This window comes from Pelophylax lessonae (assembly GCF_965119305.1).
Source record: "Pelophylax lessonae genome assembly, chromosome: 3".
Classification (NCBI taxonomy): domain Eukaryota; kingdom Metazoa; phylum Chordata; class Amphibia; order Anura; family Ranidae; genus Pelophylax; species Pelophylax lessonae.
Window position 1 is genome coordinate 204,455,448 of NC_138770.1, and position 19,061 is coordinate 204,474,508.

The 19,061-nt window shown below is 41.5% G+C and overlaps 1 protein-coding gene across 1 annotated transcript in view; it reads right to left on the reverse strand.

Annotated features, from left to right (window-relative positions):
• Positions 1-19,061, reverse strand: part of SGPP2 (sphingosine-1-phosphate phosphatase 2) — an 80,170-nt gene that overhangs the window by 25,141 nt on the left and 35,968 nt on the right. The window contains exon 3 of the mRNA XM_082249396.1: positions 2,322-2,480. Coding sequence (XP_082105522.1) covers positions 2,322-2,480 — 159 coding nt within the window. The remainder of the gene's footprint in view (positions 1-2,321; positions 2,481-19,061) is intronic.

The following is a 19,061-nucleotide window of genomic DNA, read 5'->3' on the forward strand; positions in this document are numbered from 1 at the left end:
GGTGAGGGTTTACATAATTTACTTTAAATTTGAAGTTAACTCGCATCTCTGACTTTTACCTATATGTAAGCCTATAATAAGGCTTACCTGTTGGTAGTGTAAATATCTCCTAAACATGCACCGTTTAGGAGATTTTTACTGTACATGCAGCCAGTGACATAACTGGCGCATGTGCTCTGAAGAAACGGCCACCCGGGCTGTTCCTTCAGAACCCTGTGCCGTAAATGGCGGCTCCCACACACAAGCGCAGGAGTCACGTAATTGCAGCTCCGGCCAGTCATACAGCCGGATTCCGCAAACCCCAAAGGAAGACGGGTGAAGATGGGAGTGCCTGCAGCGGTGACAGCTCGGTGTTGAAAGGGCTTCATTTTAAGGTAAGTTTAATGCATACTAGCACATTTTGACAGTTTTTGTTTTACCCTGCAAGGTAAACATACAGCTGTTTACTACAGCTTTAAGACAACAATACAAATTCCAATCCATTCTCTACCAAACATTTTCAGATCTAAAATATTGGTTGGAGTTGGTCTTTAAGCTGCTAAAGTCTTTCAAAGAAAAGTATACACAGTGCCTTGCGAAAGTATTCGGCCCCCTTGAACTTTGCGACCTTTTGCCACATTTCAGGCTTCAAACATAAAGATATAAAACTGTAATTTTTTGTGAAGAATCAACAACAAGTGGGACACAATCATGAATTGGAACGAAATGTATTGGATATTTCAAACTTTTTTAACAAATAAAAAACTGAAAAATTGAGCGGGCAAAATTATTTAGCCCCCTTAAGTTAATACTTTGTAGCGCCACCTTTTGCTGCGATTACAGCTGTAAGTCGCTTGGGGTATGTCTCTATCAGTTTTGCACATCGAGAGACTGAAATTTTTGCCCATTCCTCCTTGCAAAACAGCTCGAGCTCAGTGAGGTTGGATGGAGAGCGTTTGTGAACAGCAGTTTTCAGTTCTTTCCACAGATTCTCGATTGGATTCAGGTCTGGACTTTGACTTGGCCATTCTAACACCTGGATATGTTTATTTGTGAACCATTCCATTGTAGATTTTGCTTTATGTTTTGGATCATTGTCTTGTTGAAAGATAGATAAATCTCCGTCCCAGTCTCAGGTCTTTTGCAGACTCCATCAGGTTTTCTTCCAGAATGGTCCAGTATTTGGCTCCATCCATCTTCCCATCAATTTTAACCATCTTCCCTGTCCCTGCTGAAGAAAAGCAGGCCCAAACCATGATGCTGCCACCACCATGTTTGACAGTGGGGATGGTGTGTTCAGGGTGATGAGCTGTGCTGCTTTTACGCCAAACATAACGTTTTGCATTGTTGCCAAAAAGTTTGATTTTGGTTTCATCTGACCAGAGCACCTTCTTCCACATGTTTGGTGTGTCTCCCAGGTGGCTTGTGGCAAACTTTATTAAACGACACTTTTTATGGATATCCTTTTAGAAATGGCTTTCTTCTTTCCACTCTTCCATAAAGGCCAGATTTGTGCAGTATACGACTGATTGTTGTCCTATGGACAGAGTCTCCCGCCTCAACTGTAGATCTCTGCAGTTCATCCAGAGTGATCATGGGCCTCTTGGCTGCATCTCTGATCAGTCTTCTCCTTGTATGAGCTGAAAGTTTAGAGGGACGGCCAGGTCTTCGTAGATTTGCAGTGGTCTGATACTTCCATTTCAATATTATCGCTTGCACAGTGCTCCTTGGGATGTTTAAAGCTTGGGAAATCTTTTTGTATCTAAATCCGGCTTTAAACTTCTCCACAACAGTATCTCGGACCTGCCTGGTGTGTTCCTTGTTCTTCATGATGCTCTCTGCGCTTTAAACGGACCTCTGAGACTATCACAGTGCAGGTGCATTTATACGGAGACTTGATTACACACAGGTGGATTCTATTTATCATCATTAGTCATTTAGGTCAACATTGGATCATTCAGAGATCCTCACTGAACTTCTGGAGAGAGTTTGCTGCACTGAAAGTAAAGGGGCTGAATAATTTTGCACGCCCAATTTTTCAGTTTTTTATTTGTTAACAAAGTTTGAAATATCCAATACATTTTGTTCCACTTCATGATTGCGTCCCACTTGTTGTTGATTCTTCACAAAAAATTACAGTTTTATATCTTTATGTTTGAAGCCTGAAATGTGGCAAAAGGTCGCAAAGTTCAAGGGGACCGAATTCTTTCGCAAGGCACTGTATTTATCCAAGGTATCATCTAGAATTTCATCCCTTGCATATAATGCCATTAGTAAAACTTAGGCCGTGGGTCCTATAAAGTACCAGTTTTCATATTTGTGAAGAACAAGTTGATACTTACACACCAGACAACAACCAGCCTTCTTGCAATGAAGGAGTCGATGTTCCAGAAGGTGAAAGGCAGGAATGTGATGTAAAATACTTCTTGTCCCAGAGCGGCAGCAAATTTAAAGAGGTAATACAGCAAGTAGTTGCGCACCACATACTTTCTGACCTGTTCCTATAATAAAAATGCACAGTACTTAAATACTGACAGAAAAAGTGGAATAGTAACACAATCATTAACATACAAATTGGTCCTTGGATTTTAAATACAGTAGTTCGTATTTAAAATCCATTTTGTTCTGACAAAATGAAAAGGAGTCACTATTTGGCTGCTATGGACAAAAAAGGGACAGTTCATATTTCATACACCTTTATACATTAGTCAGTTGCCTTCTGAAGAAAAATTAAGATCTAACAAATCAGAATTAGACAAAAAAAAAAAAATATGTTTCTCCACAGAAAATGAAATAATCATGTTTAGTGGCAAAGCAATTTTTCAACATGTTCTGGTCGAATTCTGATTCTCATAAGTGTTTGTTATCACCTTGTAGTTAACCCGTACATGCCAAGTTAATATTCAGATCACCCAAGTAATGCTTTAATATGTCCAAAACATACAACTTTGCACCATCGATGGTCAATCTTATATACATCCAGCATTGACATGGGATCACGATTAGAGTGAGGTTAGCACAGCTGCCTTTTGTCCTGGAGAAGTCTGTACCCCTATTTTTAAATAGGTGTAATAGGGTCAGAGTGAGGGAAAATTTTACCAATGGGGTATATGACAGAAATAAAAACAAACAATCTATATGACCAACTGAATTTTTTTTACATTTTTCTTGTAAATTATCAAAGCCAAAACCATACTAGAATCCTTTTATCTGTAAAAAAAAGATTGGATGGATATAGTTTTTGATTCCCTGTTACAGTATAAACACTGCCATAGCACTGCTTGTACATAACCTATCATCGGTGTGTACAAGGAGCTTGGAGTATTTAATTCTGAAGAGACACCCAAGTCTGGTTCAATACCAATAATTATTTAATACACAAAGCTGAACTATATTCAAACTTTGGAATACAATATGGCTGGTATTGACATAATACAAATGATTATTCAATTAAGATGTGTTTTAGGTCCTGACACTTGATCTGAATTAAGGAAGATACTGACATTACAAAAGCACCTGGATGAACTTGTGGAATCAAATTGGTCTTGCTTTATGTTATGTATGAATGTGTTGGCAGGTTTATCAGTCCTGTGTACATAATTCTGGTCTAAAGTCTGGTGAGTGGATCCCCAAAAGGGTCTTTTTTGGAGCACCTTGGCACCTGTGTGGAGTACCTCAAGCACTTTATCCAGCATCTTATTTAAATTTAAGTGGACTATTTCTTTGGACTGCACTTTATTTAGCACTCTGGCACTTATAGCACTATCATTGAATTTGATCGCATTTTTGTATATATTTTTTCACCAGTGCACCTTATTAGTATTTATTGCATTTGCTGATTTTGTATATTTATTATTGGATGATTCTATAAAATTTGGAATTTTTTCACTAGTGCACATTATCATCATATATTTTGCAATTTGAGGAGTTTAAATTACCTATATTCTAATTTTGTTAATTATATTATTATTTTTTGCACACGCCTGGTAGCACTGTTTTAGAATATTTTACATCAGGTTTATCAGTCCTATCTTCTTCATGTAGGAATGAGATAAGGTATGTGCACACCTGCAATAAGGAGAAACTCCACCATCTTAGTTACTCACATTCTCCTGGCCTGAGGCCCACCTCCAGCAATAGAGGAGTGTCCACATGTACAGCCTTTTAACGAATAATTACTGTGGCAGCAACACAATAACACTTAGACATCCATCCTTCACAGCTTTATGTCCAGCATCATATTTCACCAGGGCGTAAATGCATGTGTAGCCAGGTGTCGGCTACTAAGAAATGGAGGAGAGGAGACATTGTCAGAGAAGATCCATAGGCTGTTTATTTTCCCCCTATAGTCATAGACAAGGTAATTGCATCACCTCCTGCCTGTAGTAGGTGATTGCTCTTCCTGTACTGAAGCAGAGGATTTTGGAACTTGTGGTCCCGCAGCTAACATTTGATGAATGTTGAAGACACTTTAAAACTATAAATCCCAGCAATCTGTAAGAGGGGATTCTGAGATAGTCTTTATTTTTGACTGTAACTGGCGGGCTCACTCTCTTGGCCTGGGGACATCTAAGGGGTCAGTCAGGAGCTGCTGTCCTGCTTGCAGCTGCACCTAGATACAGCAATCCAACCTCACACTAGCAGCAGGTCACAGATTGATCTGCACCAGCACCAGAGGTTAAGTGACACCGCGCATCCCAGTGCCACAACTCCACCCAACAGCTCTACCTGGGGGAGGGTCCTCACTAAAAAGGGTACTAACCCCTGCTTGTAGGCAGGTGGGGTTTACCCACCCCTCTGTAGGTGGTGCTGGGTTTCTGACCGCTACCACCTTTGGTGAGGGCAGTGCTAATAAATAGCACTATTGAGCTGCAGTCGGTGCACATTTGCAAAGTAGATAGGCAAGAGACAGAATCCACACTGGCTAGGGAAACGTTCCTGAGGAGGAGGGATAGAAAAAGGAAACCTTTACTGGCTCCACTACCTCTGGACTTTTGTAATAAGGATTGGCCATCAGTCTGCTCAGCATTCCTGGTTATATTATATTCCCCCCAGAAATGTCAAAAATTTCAGTTAGGGGTCTGCCGCAATGTCACAGTCCCGCAAAAAAAAAAAAAAAAAAAATCGCAGATCATGCCAATCAAAATACGCTTATTGCGATTTTTTTTACCAAAAATATGTAGCAGAAAACAAAAAATTGGCCTTAAATTTAAAGAAAAAAAAAAATTATTTTTACATTTTTTTTGGGAATGTTATATAGCAGAAAGTGAAAATTATTGTTTTTTTTTTTTTCAGAATTGTCGCTCTTTTTTTGTTTATAAACGCAAAAAAAAATTAGTTAAAAAAAGTTGCAAAAAATATTTTTTGGAGTTCTGAGCCTTATAGACATGCATAGACCACACAAAGCTTGTCTTTATTTTACACTTCAGAAGGGAGAGACTCCAGCAGGTACTAAAAGTAGATTCATACAGCAGTTCTATGGCCACATCAGAAATATACAACAATAAGCCTTGATTAGCTTCTCTCAGTACTAACATTACCCTGTACTTGCAGTGAGGAAGGCGGGAGAACTGTCACTGAGAGCGTGGTTTTCGAATGAGAGCTGTGAGGAGTGTAAGCTGCTGCTACTGACCAGACCGGATTAAATGCAGCGGGAGAGACAGCAGGACCGGGAGATCAAGAGGTGACAGGCTGACCGGGGAGGCGGGTAAGTGAAAGTGCTAAGTGGGGGTGTTGAGGGATTGTGACAGGCAAAGGCGGCGGGAGCAGAGAAGCAGGTTCCGCATCCTGTTAATTGCCATTTCAGAGCAGAAAAGCAGGTTGACTGCTGACTGACTGAGGGAGAAGGAATGGCTGACAAGCCCTGCAAGTGTCAGTATACAGGGGCGGCTGAGCAGGACCACAGAGACACAAACTAAAAAAAAAAAAACACAGACTGTGACTGTGAAGACAGACTGAGTGTAGTTGGGACGCTGGCTGAGGAAGGTGTAGTGTGAGTACTTGAGTATTGTGAGTACCTGAGTATTGTATCTGAGTATTGTGAGTACCGAGTATGTGAGTATCTGAGTATTGTATCTGGGTACTGTGAGTACCTGAGCATGGAAAGTACCTGTGTATTGAGAGTATGGAGTATTGTGAGTATCCGAGTATTGTATCTGAGTATTGTGAGTATCCGAGTATTGTATCTGAGTATTGTGAGTATCTGTGTGTTGTATCTGAGCATTGTGAGTACCTGAGTATTGTGAGTATCTGAGTATTGTACCTGAGTAGTGGGAGTACCTGAGTAGATTGAGTACCGAGTGTTGCGAGTACCCAAGTGGAGAGACCGTGTAGTGTTGTATACTGCTAAATACCTGAGTGTAGTGACTGTGTAGTGTTTTATATTGCTAAGTAACTGTGTGTGACTAAGGAGTAACTGTGTGCTGAGAAACTAGAGACAGGAAGTTAGTAAACAGCTAATAGGACAGAAAAAAAACAAACAATCTCCATTAGATTAGTGGGTACAATGCCCAGAGGGTGTGGAGATGTGACTCGGTGTATATTTTGTGGCATGTATGCTTTCCTCGATCATCCGATCAAGGGAGAATACAGCTGCACAAAGTGTAAGCACAGGTCCTGAATCTAAGAAAACAACTGGCAACACTGATAAGAATCTCCATACTTAAGGAGAGCTGGGAACGTACCCGGCAGGTGCCAGCAGGGACCAGCACAGAGGCGGGTGGAGATACAAGGGTGCAGGCACCAGAGCAAAGTAGTTGGGTGACAGTTAGGAAGGGTAGAGGGGAAAAAATCAAGGAGGCCGGTCCTGGGCTGGAACATCCACATAAATACACCCCATGATGTTGGGGAAACCAGTCAAGAACAAGCATTGCTGGAGCAGAGCAACGCCCCTAGCTACCAGGGGAAGAACTCCTCAAGTGAAGGCGGGAGCAAGGCTAAGGGTAAGGAAAGACAGGTTCTGATGGTAGGGGACTCAGTTATTAGAAAGACAGAGAGGGCAATCTATCAAAAAGATTGTAAGCGCTGAACTGTTTGTTGTTTACCGGGCGCTCGGGTTTGGCACATCACGGATCTGGTGGACAGATTATTGGGTGGGGCTGGGGAAGACCCAGCTGTCATGGTATACGTGGGTGCCAATGACAAAAGTTAAAGGGAGACGGAGAGTCCTAAAAAAATGATTTCAGGGACCTAGGAGCTAAATTAAGGAGTAGGACCTCCAAGAAATACTACCTGTACCTCGAGCCACACCAGAGAGGCAGTGGGAAATTTAGGAAGTTAACAAGTGACTGAGGAGCTAGTGTAGTAAGGAGGGGCTCGGGTTCCTGCAGACACTGGGCCGACTTCTCAGTTGGCTACCCGCTCTTTGGTAGGTATGGACTGCACCTAAATGGGGAGGGTACAGCCATACTGGGAGAGAAGATGGCCAAAAAGCTAGAGGGGCTTTAAAACTAGGTGATGGAGGGAGGGTCCAGATGTAGAATTAGCCAGCAGGGTGCAAGGTTTAGTGGGCATTAATGGGGGCATTAGCTGTAAGGTGACCAGAGATCCAAAACCCACGTTGGTAGGCTGACAAATCAAAAGTGCAGCCTCACAACATCTGATGTGAATTTAGTATGCAACCGGAAAAAATTACGAGGTTTGTATGCCAATGCTAGAAGTCTGGCCAACAAGATGGGAGAACTGGAGCTGCTAATGCATGAGGAGGATTTTGATTTTGTGGGAATTTTGGGGACTTGGTTTGACAGCTCTCATAATTGTCTGGCAACCAATCAGGGGTATTCCCCATATCGCAGAGATAGAGAGTGTAAAAAAAAAAGGGATGAGGGGTATGCCCGTTTATTAAGAACAATGTGCAAGTAAATGTGAGGGACGATATCACAAATGGAGCTAGGGAGGAGGTAGAATCCCTATGGGTAGAGCTTAAAAGGGAAGGTACTATAGAGAAAGTAAAATTGGGTGTATGCTATAGGCCCCCCAACCAGAGGGAGGAGGGGGGAGTCAGACCTCCTTTCGCATCTAGGTATGGCAACAAGGATGGGAAATGTCATTATAATGGGGGATTTTAATTATCCAGATATACACTGGGCAGAAGGAACTGTGCATTCGTCTAAGACTTGCCATTTCCTAAAAGTTTTGCAGGACAATTTCATGGGTCAGAAGGTGAACGCACCAACAAGAAACAATGCATTACTAGACCTACTGATTACTAACAATACAGACCTGATCGCGGATGTAGAAATATGGGGCAACCTAGGAAACAGTGACCAAAGGTCAATTAGTTGCAGTATAAATCGTAGAAATAGGAAACACAAGGGTAATACAAGGACACTGGATTTCAAAAGAGTCAACTTTCATAAACTGCGCTCTTTGCTAGATGATTTAAAATGGGAAAGAATCCTAGGAACAAGGAGGAGAAATTGGAGTGCTTTAAGAACATACTGAATAAAGGGATTTGCCAGTGCATTCCAAAGGGGAAAATGTTTAAAAGAGCTAAAATAAACCCTGGGTGGCTAAACTCCAACATAAAAATGCATATTAAAACTAAATACATTTTTTTTCAAAAAAAATACAAGGCTGAGGGGTCATTGGTGGCATTCCAAAATTACAAAGAGAGCAATAAGAAATGTAAGAGCGAAATCAAGGCTAAAATAGAATACGAAAGGTACATAGCAGAAGAGAGTAAAAAAAAAAAAACAAGAAATTCTTTAAGTATATACATAGTAAGAAAAGGAGACCAGAAGACATTGGCCCCATAAAGGACGACGAAGGGAATCTGGCTACAAAAGACAGAGAGAAGGCAAAATGTGCTAAATAAATTCTTCTCTTCAGTCTTCACAAAAGAATTGGGGAGCTTCATTAACCCAACTTGTCATGGGAAAGTAATTAACACATCCCAGGAAGCTCCCTCATGGTTAACAGAAGACAGACTCAGAACTAGACTTGAAAAACGTAACATAAAGAAGTCCCTGGGACCAGATTGCTTACACCCGAGGGTCCTTAAAGAACTCAGCCAGGTGATAGCCAGACCATTGTTCCTAATTTTTCTGGATAGTTTACTGAGGGGAATGGTACCGGCTAATTGGAAAAAACCCAACCTGGTACCAATATTTAAAAAAGGGCCGAGATATATCCCTGGGAATTACAGGCCAGTTAGCCTAACATCAGTAGTCTGCAAAATATTGGAGGGGATGTTAAGGGACTACATAAAAGATTTTAGTAATAAACGGGATCATTAGTAGTAATCAGCATGGATTTATAAAGAATCATTCTTACCAGACCAATCTATTAACCTTCTATGAAGAAGTAAGCTGCCATCTAGATAAAGGAAAGCCTGTAGATGTAGTGTATCTGGACTTTGGAAAGGCATTTGATACAGTTCCCCCTAAATGCTTACTGTACAAACTAAGGTACGTAGGTATGGACCATAGAGTGAGTACCTGGATTGAAAACTGGCTCCAGGGGAGTCCAGAGGATGGTAATAAATGGGGAGTACTCAGATTGGGTGGGTGTGGAAAGTGGCGTCCCCCAAGGATCTGTCCTGGGACCAATCCTGTTTAAATTTATTAATAAACAATCTAGGAGGATAGGATAACCAGCGCAATCTCAGTATTTGCGGACGATACTAAGCTAAGCAGGGCAATATCTTCTATACAGGAAGTGGAAACCTTACAAGCCGACCTGAACAAAATAATGGGATGGGCAACTACATGGCAGATGAGGTTTAATGTTGAAAAATGTAAAGTAATGCACTTGGGTGCCAGAAATACGACCGCAAGTTACTCACTAGGGGAGAACCTCTGGGTGAATCTAAGATGGATAAGGACCTGGGGGTCCTAGTAGACAACAAGCTTAGCAACGGCATGCAATGCCCAACTGCTGCAAGCAAAGCCAATGAAAATACTGGCATGCATTAAAAAAGGGGATTCGCTCCACAGTAAAATTATAGTTCTCCCACTCTACAAGACTCTGGTCTGGCAGCATCTCGAGTATGCCATTCAATTCTGGGCACTGGTCCTCAGAAAGGATGTGCTGGAACTGGAGCGAGTCCAGAGAAGGGCAACAAAGATAATTAGGGGAATGGAGGACATCAGCTATGAGGAAAGAAGCATTGAACTTATTCTCTCTGGCGAAGAGTAAGGATGATCGAACTTTTGAAAAGTTTGGTTCGACCAGAACACCTGAATTTCCCGAAAGTTCGGTTCGGATCCAGAACCCCATTAAAATCAATAGGACCCGAACTTCGGAATTAAAAAACACCATTTTGAAGCCCTAAAACCCAATAAATGCCCCTAAAAAGTGCCTAGGGTTCTGGGTCATGCCACAGGGACTATGAATCAGGCAAAAAAAAGTTCTTAAAAATTGTCGTTTTTGATAGAGAGCCAATTATTGAAAAAAAAAAATTTGATTTCTTTGGATTTAGTGTCTGGGGGGTCTAAAAAGTGTTTTGTTGCTCTGTAGCATGTCCAGAACCAGAAAAAAAAGATTATTTTTCTTAGAATTTCAGTAGCGCAGGGATGGTATTACCCTCCTTTCACACCTGGTCGTTTTTGTTTCAGGTGTTTTTCGGGCGTTTTTTGAAGGCAGGCATGACATCTGAACTTCTGCATAGGGGTATATACACATTATATATATATATATATATATATATATATATATACACACACATACATACACACACACACACACACATATACATATACATATACATATACATATATATATATATATATATATATATATATATATATATATATATATATATATATACACATACACACACACACACATACATATATTATATATATATATATATATACACACACACACACACACACACATATACCCCTAACCCAGAATCTGCATAGTGGGGTCACCCTGGCATGGCAGAGTCAGGTCACCCTAAACTACACTACGGTCACCCTGACATGGTAGAGTTCGGTCACCCTGGCATGGCAGAGTCAGGTCACCCTAAACTACACTACGGTCACCCTGACATGGTAGAGTTCGGTCACCCTGGCATGGCAGAGTCAGGTCACCCTAAACTACACTACGGTCACCCTGACACTTAAAAGTATCCCTACAAAAACTAGATTATTGAATCTAACTATAGTGGTATATAGTACCCTAACTACACCGCATATCCCTTTCCTCACACTAAAAGAACAGCTCCATACAGAAGAAGATAATAGCAAAATGACACTGGAGCTTTACAAGCAGCAAGAGAAACACAAATGCTTCCACTTTTTTCCACAGGCTCTGTATTACAGTGCTAGAGGTTTGGCGGGGCTATGTTATATACTGGGGGGCATATTCACTCCTGATTGGCCTCTGGACCCCGTAGTCACTCCAATCACATTCCTAGCAGACTCCTGCCCCCTCAATTGGCTTTTACTGATGTTTCTGGGCCAATCACTGGCTTTTTTAACCTCAGTTCCGGTCCCATTGCATTTTGGGCGGTTCTGGTGGCCGAATTCTGAACTTTTACTGCAAAAAGTTCGGAATTCGGCCGAATTTCGAACACCCAATGTTCAGGTCGAACCAATGGTCGACCCGAACCGTTTGAGAAGAGATGCTTGAGAGGGGATATGATATCAATGTACAAATACCGTACTGTTGACCCTAGTATAGGGAACAAACTTTTCAGCGAAAGGGAATCCAATAAGACACGTGACCACTCACTAAAATTAGAAGAGAAGCGGTTTAACCTTAAACTGCATAAAGGGTTCTTTACTGTCAGAGCAGTAAGGATGTGGAATTCTCTTCCACAAGCAGTGGTATCAGCGGGGAGCATGGATAGTTTCAAAAAACTATTAGCTGGGCACCTTAAAGACCACAACATACAGGGGTATACAATGTACTGTTAACAGCAAACACACACATCATAGGTTGGACTGGATGGACTGGTGTCTTTTTTCAACCTCACTAATTATGTAACTATGCAAGATGGGCTGATCTGCTTGATGTATTTTTTTTTTTTAAGCAATGTCCCATTTTTACTAGTATAGTATTTTTTTTTTTTTTTTCTGCAGAGTAAGAATTTGTGTTGACTGCCATGGCTACAGCAGCCTGTACACTTCTTGCATTTGGTCTCCATAATGGTATGACTTATATATGCTATAATGCCATTATATAAATAATGTTGGTCCCCTAAGCCTGGCAAAGTTTGTTCTCCATAAATATTGGATAGTGTCATAGTTCATAGTGCATTTTTATATCAGCTGGGCACACTACTGTCAAATAGCTGAGCTAAAGTGAAACATTAAGAGTTAATATATCATATGTTAATAAATATTCAGTAATGAAAGCATGTCCTATGGTAATTATCGGAATCCCTCACATTGTCACTGATGACTGTGGCCCTATGCCCAGTCTAAGTTACTGATGACATGTGATGCTCTACAATTAATAGGCATCCTTAATGGGTTAGAACAGTCTATATTAACCCAGGAAACACAGTGTCAGCTGCTAGCACATTAGATCCTTCCTTTCCTAGACTAAAGCACTGCATGTGAACTCCTGAGCAAATGGGCAGGAAGTCTCCGTTTCAGACACTAATGATAAGAAGGAAATATGTGCAAAGGGTGGGCAGGGGGGAGAGTTGACATTAGTATGGCTGGTGCCATATTCATACCATTACCCCTCTAATAATGATGGCCTTTGTCAGAGCAAAACTAATGATATTTAATGGTGGAGTTGCAAACGAAACAGTAACGCTCTGTATAGAATACAGAAGATAAACACTTTTCTGTATGCTTTACGGACTTTACAAATATTATTTCTGAAAGTAAAGAGCTGTATTGTATACAGTAGGTTTATAAAATCCAGTGGTGACCTCCAATATGTCACCAGCTCTATACTGCAGTATCTGCATTTCTTGGTTGTATGTACCCTTTAAGATAGTCCCAAATTTTTTAAATGCATTGAATACACCTTTTAGACTCAAACAATATATACAGTGCTTTAAAAAAGTATTCATACCCCTTGGAACTTTCCACATTTTGTCATGTTACAACCAAAGAAAAGGTAAATGTATTTTACTGGGATTCAATGTGATAGACCAACACAAAGTGGCACATAATTGTGAAGTGGAAGGAAAATGATAAATCGGGTTTCTAAATTTTTTGCAAATAAATATCAGAAGAGCGTGGCATGCATTTATATATATTCAGCCCCCTTTACTCTGATACCCCTAACTAAAATCTAGTGGAACCAATTGGCTTCAGAAGTAGCCAAATTTGTAAATTAAGTCCATCTGTGTGTTATTTAATTTCAGTATAAATACAGCTGTTCTGTGAAGCCCTCAGAGGGTTGTTAGAGAACCTTAGTGAACATACAGAATCATGAAGACCAAGGAACACACCAGACAGGTCAGGGATAAAGTTTTTGAGAAGTTTAAAGCAGGGATAGGTTATAAAAATATCCCAAGCTCTGAACCTCTCAGGGAGCACTATTCAATCTATCATCCGAAAATAAAAAGAGTATGGCACAACTGCAAAATTATCAAGACATGGCTGTCCACCTAAACTGACAGGCCGGGCAAGGAGAGCATTAATCAGAGAAGCAGCCAAGAGACCCATGGTAAGTCTGGATGAGCTGCAGAGATCCACAGCTCAGGTGGGAGAATCTGTCCACAGGACAACAATTGTTGTACACTCCACAAATCTGGCCTTTATGGACGAGGGGCAAGAAGAAAGCCATTGCTAAAAGAAAGCCAAAAGAAGTCTTGTTTGCAGTTTGCGAGAAGCCATGTGAGGGACACAGCAAACATGTGGAAGGAGGTGCTCTGGTCAGATGAGACCAAAATGTACCTTTATGGACTAAAAGCAAAACGCTATGTGAGGCATAAAACTAACACTGCACATCACCCTGAACACACCATCCCCACCGGTGGCAGCATCATGTTGCGGGGATGCTATACTTCAGCAGGGACAGGGAAGCTGGTCAGAGTTGATGGGAAGATGGATGGAGCCAAATACAGGGCAATCTTAGAAGAAAACCAGTTAGAGTCTGCAAAAGACTTGAGACTGGGGCAGAGGTTCACCTTCCAGCAGGACAACGACCCTAAACATACAGCCAGAACTACAATGGAATGGTTTAGAGCAAAGCATATTCATGTGTGAGAATGGCCCAGTTAAAGTCCAGACCTAAATCCAATAGAGAATCTGTGGCAAGACTTTAAAATTGCTATTCACAGATGTTCTCAATCCAATCTGACAGAGCTTGAGCTATTTTGCAAAAAAAAAAAAATGGGCAAACATTTCAGCTTTGTAGATGTGCAAAGCGGATATAGACAAACCCAAAAAGACTTGCAGCTGTAATTGAAGTGAAAAAGGGTTATACAAATTATTGCCTCAGGGGGGCTGAATACAAATGCATGCCACACTTTTCACATATTTGTGACAAAAAAAAAAAAACATTTATAATTTTTCTTCCACTTTACAATTATGTGCCACTTTGTGTTGGTTTGTCACGTAAAATCCCAATAAAATACATTCATGTTTTTGGTTGTAATATGACAAAATGTGGAACATTTCAAGGGGTATGAATACTTTTTCAAGGCACTGTAGTAGAAATAACTCACTATGGCCACATACAAAGAGTATGTTGCTAGGTGTCAAGTGATTAAACGCACCACATCCCTTGATCAAAAAATCGTGTTTGAAAGGTAGAGAAAACAGGATTTTGACAGAGCAAAAAGACCCAAGATTGTAAAAAAGTATAACAAATTTTATTAAAGCATTTCTATTTAAAATTTTACATATAAAAAAAACGTTGTGTAATAGTCATACGATTGGTATATGTATGCAATGACTCCCGCTCTACATGTTTTGCCAACAACTGGCTTCTCCAGGAGACTTTAACCACTTTACCACTGAGTACTTGAATAGTACTGCGGCAAAGTGGCTCGTTCCCGTCTGACGACGTAGACCTACGTCGCCAGACTCCTCCCCTATAGGCGGCGCTCGCGCGCCGCCGGAGGCGCGCTCCCGCTGTTTTCATTCACAGCGGGAGTCGGGCCAGGGGAGGAGCAGCGGCGATCGCCGCTGCTCTGCCCCGATCGTCGGGGATCTAGTGTGGAGGTCCGCCCGCCTGTGTAAACACAAGCGGGCGGATCTCCTCAGTGACAGGGAGTGACAGATCGGAGTGTTCAGCATAGCTGGACATCCGATCTGTCCCTGTCTCACACAGTCACCTCCCCCCCCAAACGTCAGTAAGCACCAGGCATACATTAACCCCTCCCTCTCCAATAAAATTAACCCCTTCCCTGCCAGTGTCATTTTTACAGTAACAGTGCATATATATAGCACTGATTACTGCAGTAATGTCACTGGTACCCCCAAAAGTGTCAAAAATGTCAGTCAAGGGTCCGATCTGTCCGCCGCAATGTCGCAGTCCCGCAAAAAAAAAAAAAAAAATCGCAGATCGCCGCCATTACTCGTTAAAAAAAAAAACAGCAAAAATGACATAAATCTTTCCCTTTGTTAGTAAACGCAATAACTTTTGCGCAAACCAATCAAAATACGCTTATTGCGATTTTTTTTACCAAACCTGGGTAGCAGAAAACAAATTGGCCAAAAATTTAAAAAAAAAATGGTTTTTACATCTTTTTTGGGGGGAATTTCATATAAAAAAATGTTAAAAATATTGTTATTTTTTCAAAATAAACGCTCTTTTTTTGTTTATAGCGCAAAAAGTAAAAATAGCACGGGTGATCAAATACCACCAAAAGAAAGCTCTGTTTGTGGGAAAAAAAGGACGTCAATTTCGTTTGGGTATGGCATCGCACGACCGCGCAATTGTCAGTTAAATTCGCACAGCGCCGAATCGCAAAAAGTGGCCCAGACGTAAGACAGCAAAATGCTCTAGTGGTAAAGTGGTTAATGAGTCTGGCACACAAAACCACAGACAAAGCGCAAAAGATCATGTGCTGCATATTAGGAGAGTGGTCAGGAGGAAATATCAGTGAAACTGCAGGGAGGGATATGGAGTCCACACACAAAAAGGGAAGCACATGAACACCAGGTCTAAACCAGAGAGGAAAAGATGTAACCAGACATGACCAGAGGGTGCCAATATGGCATTCAGACGGTCTCTCCTAGACAGGTCACAACTTTTATTGTGACCTGTCTAGGAGAGACCGTCTGAACGCCAGAGTACTTGCCAGAGGTGGAGAGATATTTGCCTTAAAGTCATCCACTGAAGATTGTAATCTAGGATATAGCCTTATGCCCAGTACACACGATCCGAAAATCGGGCGACGTTCCATCCGTTATTTTTCGTATTCTAGCAGCTCTCAATAATATTCGCTTAACGGGAGAGGTTACTCACGATACGAATTTTCTCGGACGATAATTCTTAACTTCCGGTATGCGTAACCACGCTGTAGCGTTTGAGGGGAAAATGATGTCTACTGCTCATGCGCTGTCTACTGCTCACCATTTTTTTCGGACGAACAACATACTGATAATACGATTATCGTACGATGTGTTATAATACGATCAAAATTTTTATGCTTGCACGATAATATCGGGTGAACTGTCGTGATCGCCTCTCGTAAGCTGTGTACTAACGATCCGATTATCGTCCGATCCTTTCACAAGCGTTAATTTTCGTCCGATTTTCGGATCGTGTGTACGGGCCATTAGAATTGACTTGACCTACACACTTTTTGGCAATCCTCCCTCTGGTCATGTCTGGTTACATCTTTTCCTCTCTGGTTTAGACCTTCATGTGCTTCCCTTTTTGTGTATGGATCTCTTTGTGGACTCCAAATCCCTCCCTGCAGTTTCACTGATATTTCCTCCTGACCACTATCAATAATAATATATCTGGGGTCTTTTTTCACCATCAAAATCCCATTTTCTCCACCTTTCAATCACTATGGCCACAGTTTAACTGTTATTTATTTTTACTTGTATTTGTAGAAGCTCCCTGCATGTTCTGGTTTCTGAAAGCTGTCTTTAGTAGTAATAAATATAAATACATGCGTGTTAATATGACTACAACACACACGCATTTTTATCAGTTTTAAAAAAACACATCTAGCAAGTGCTGTGTGTAAGTCAAAACATTGGTTACTAAAATCACTAAAAGCTACTTATTTTATATTGTAGGTACTAGTAGGTTTGTAGTAGCCCTGATGTACTTACATATGAGATATGATATGGGCTCTCTCTTTCCAGCCTAATATGCTGATTGACAGCACTGCTTGTACTGGAGACGAGCAGATCATTTTTCCACTGCACCCTGGGAGCTAAGCTGTTTACATCCTGTTTTAGACCTACTCAACTATAACACAGGAATTAAAAATTGCAGTAATTCTACATATACCCGGCAGTTCAATCCACAGGGTCACCATAAAAAGTGTGCATGTTTTTACATGTATATGTTATATTGCATTTGCAATAACCAGTGAAATATAATTTAGTAAAGTTTCTCTTTGCATTCATGAGGACTCTGGCACTTAGCAAATCCCTTGAAATGTACATGTGCTGCTTGCTTAAAGGAATTGTAAAGTCAGAAGGTTTTAGGTTTTTTATCCTAATGCATTCTATGCATTAAGATAAAAAGCCTTCTGTGTGCAGCAGACCCCCAGCACCCCCTAATACTTACCCAAGACCCATCTCGATCCAGCAATGTGCACGAGTGCCTCGGCCATCCGGAACTGTCCCTACTGATTGGCTAAAACACTCAAAGTCAGTTAGCCAATGAACCCCATCTGTCTCCAGTGATGTCCATGAGTGTCTCAGCCGTCCAAGACTCTCCCTTCTGATTGGCTGAGACACAGCAGCGGCATCATTGGCTCCTGCTGCTTTCAATTAAAGTCAGTCAGTCAATCAGTAGAGAGAGGGGGCCGGGCCGCAGCTCTGTGCCTGAATGGACACGGGGAGCTGTGACTTGGCTCGGGTGCCTCTATAACAAGCTGCTTGCTGTGGGGGCACTCAACAGGAGGGAGGGGCCTGGAGCACAGAAGAGGGACCTTAGAAGAGGAGGATCTGGGCTGCTCTGTGCAAAACCAACTGCACAGAGCAGGTAAGTATGACATGTTTGTTATTTTTATCGGAAAAAAAAAAAGAGATAATTTTAAAGTGGTTGTAAACCCTTACATATACCCAATGAAGTGACTGGCCTCAGGTGATACACAGAGATTAAACAAATCCTCCTACATAGGTTATAACTGTTTAGCTGCAGTCTTCTCTTCTCAACATCCATTCAAAGTCCAGAATTTATAAAACTTGTCTGAGAAAAAAGGGGCTGAGAGATGAAATAACACACTGCAGAGCTCAGTGAGGAGAGCTCTGAGAGCTGATTGGAGGGTAGAGACCCCTCTCCATACAGGAACAGAGCTGGAGCTGTCAACCAGCTGAAATTCCCACCTCTGTCACCTTTTTTGGGGTCAGGAAAACTTGCCAGAAATGACTCATGCGGATAGCAGAGGAATGAAGCAGCAGACAGAAAGGACACTTAGTACTATTAATGTAGACAAGTTCACACTACAGAAGGATATGCTTTGTTCATATTTCATGTCTGAGGTTTACAACCATTTAAAAGGTTAGCCAATCAGGGAATGAGTCAAGGGAAAAGAGGGAATGTGATAAAAAAAAAAAAAAAAAAAAAAAAGGTATTTATAAATGTTTATTTTTATATCTATACACAATTGTTTTGCCTTTCACTTCTATTTTAGGCCACTTTCACACAGGCGGACCGTTCAGACTCGCCTGTCCGTTTTTTTGACGGATCTGATGGGGCATCGGATGTCAGCGGAGACATGTCTACTGACATCCGATCCGTCAAATCTGGATGGATGGAAACCCTATTTAGGGTCTCCATCCGTCCAACGGATTGGATTGGATGAGAACGGACAGATGGTCCGTTCCCATCCGATTCCCCCATAGAGAACAGCATACCTGACAGCTGTGTCTTCGCAAACAGCGCGGAGACAGAGCTGCCATCCGCCCGCTCAGCGGGGGATCGGCGGATCGATCCCCCGCTGAGAAAAACGGAGTCCGCCGACGGATTCCACTGTCTAAAAGGGGCCTTAAACTGAATGGGTTGTTTTACAAGGTAATCATTTACAATCA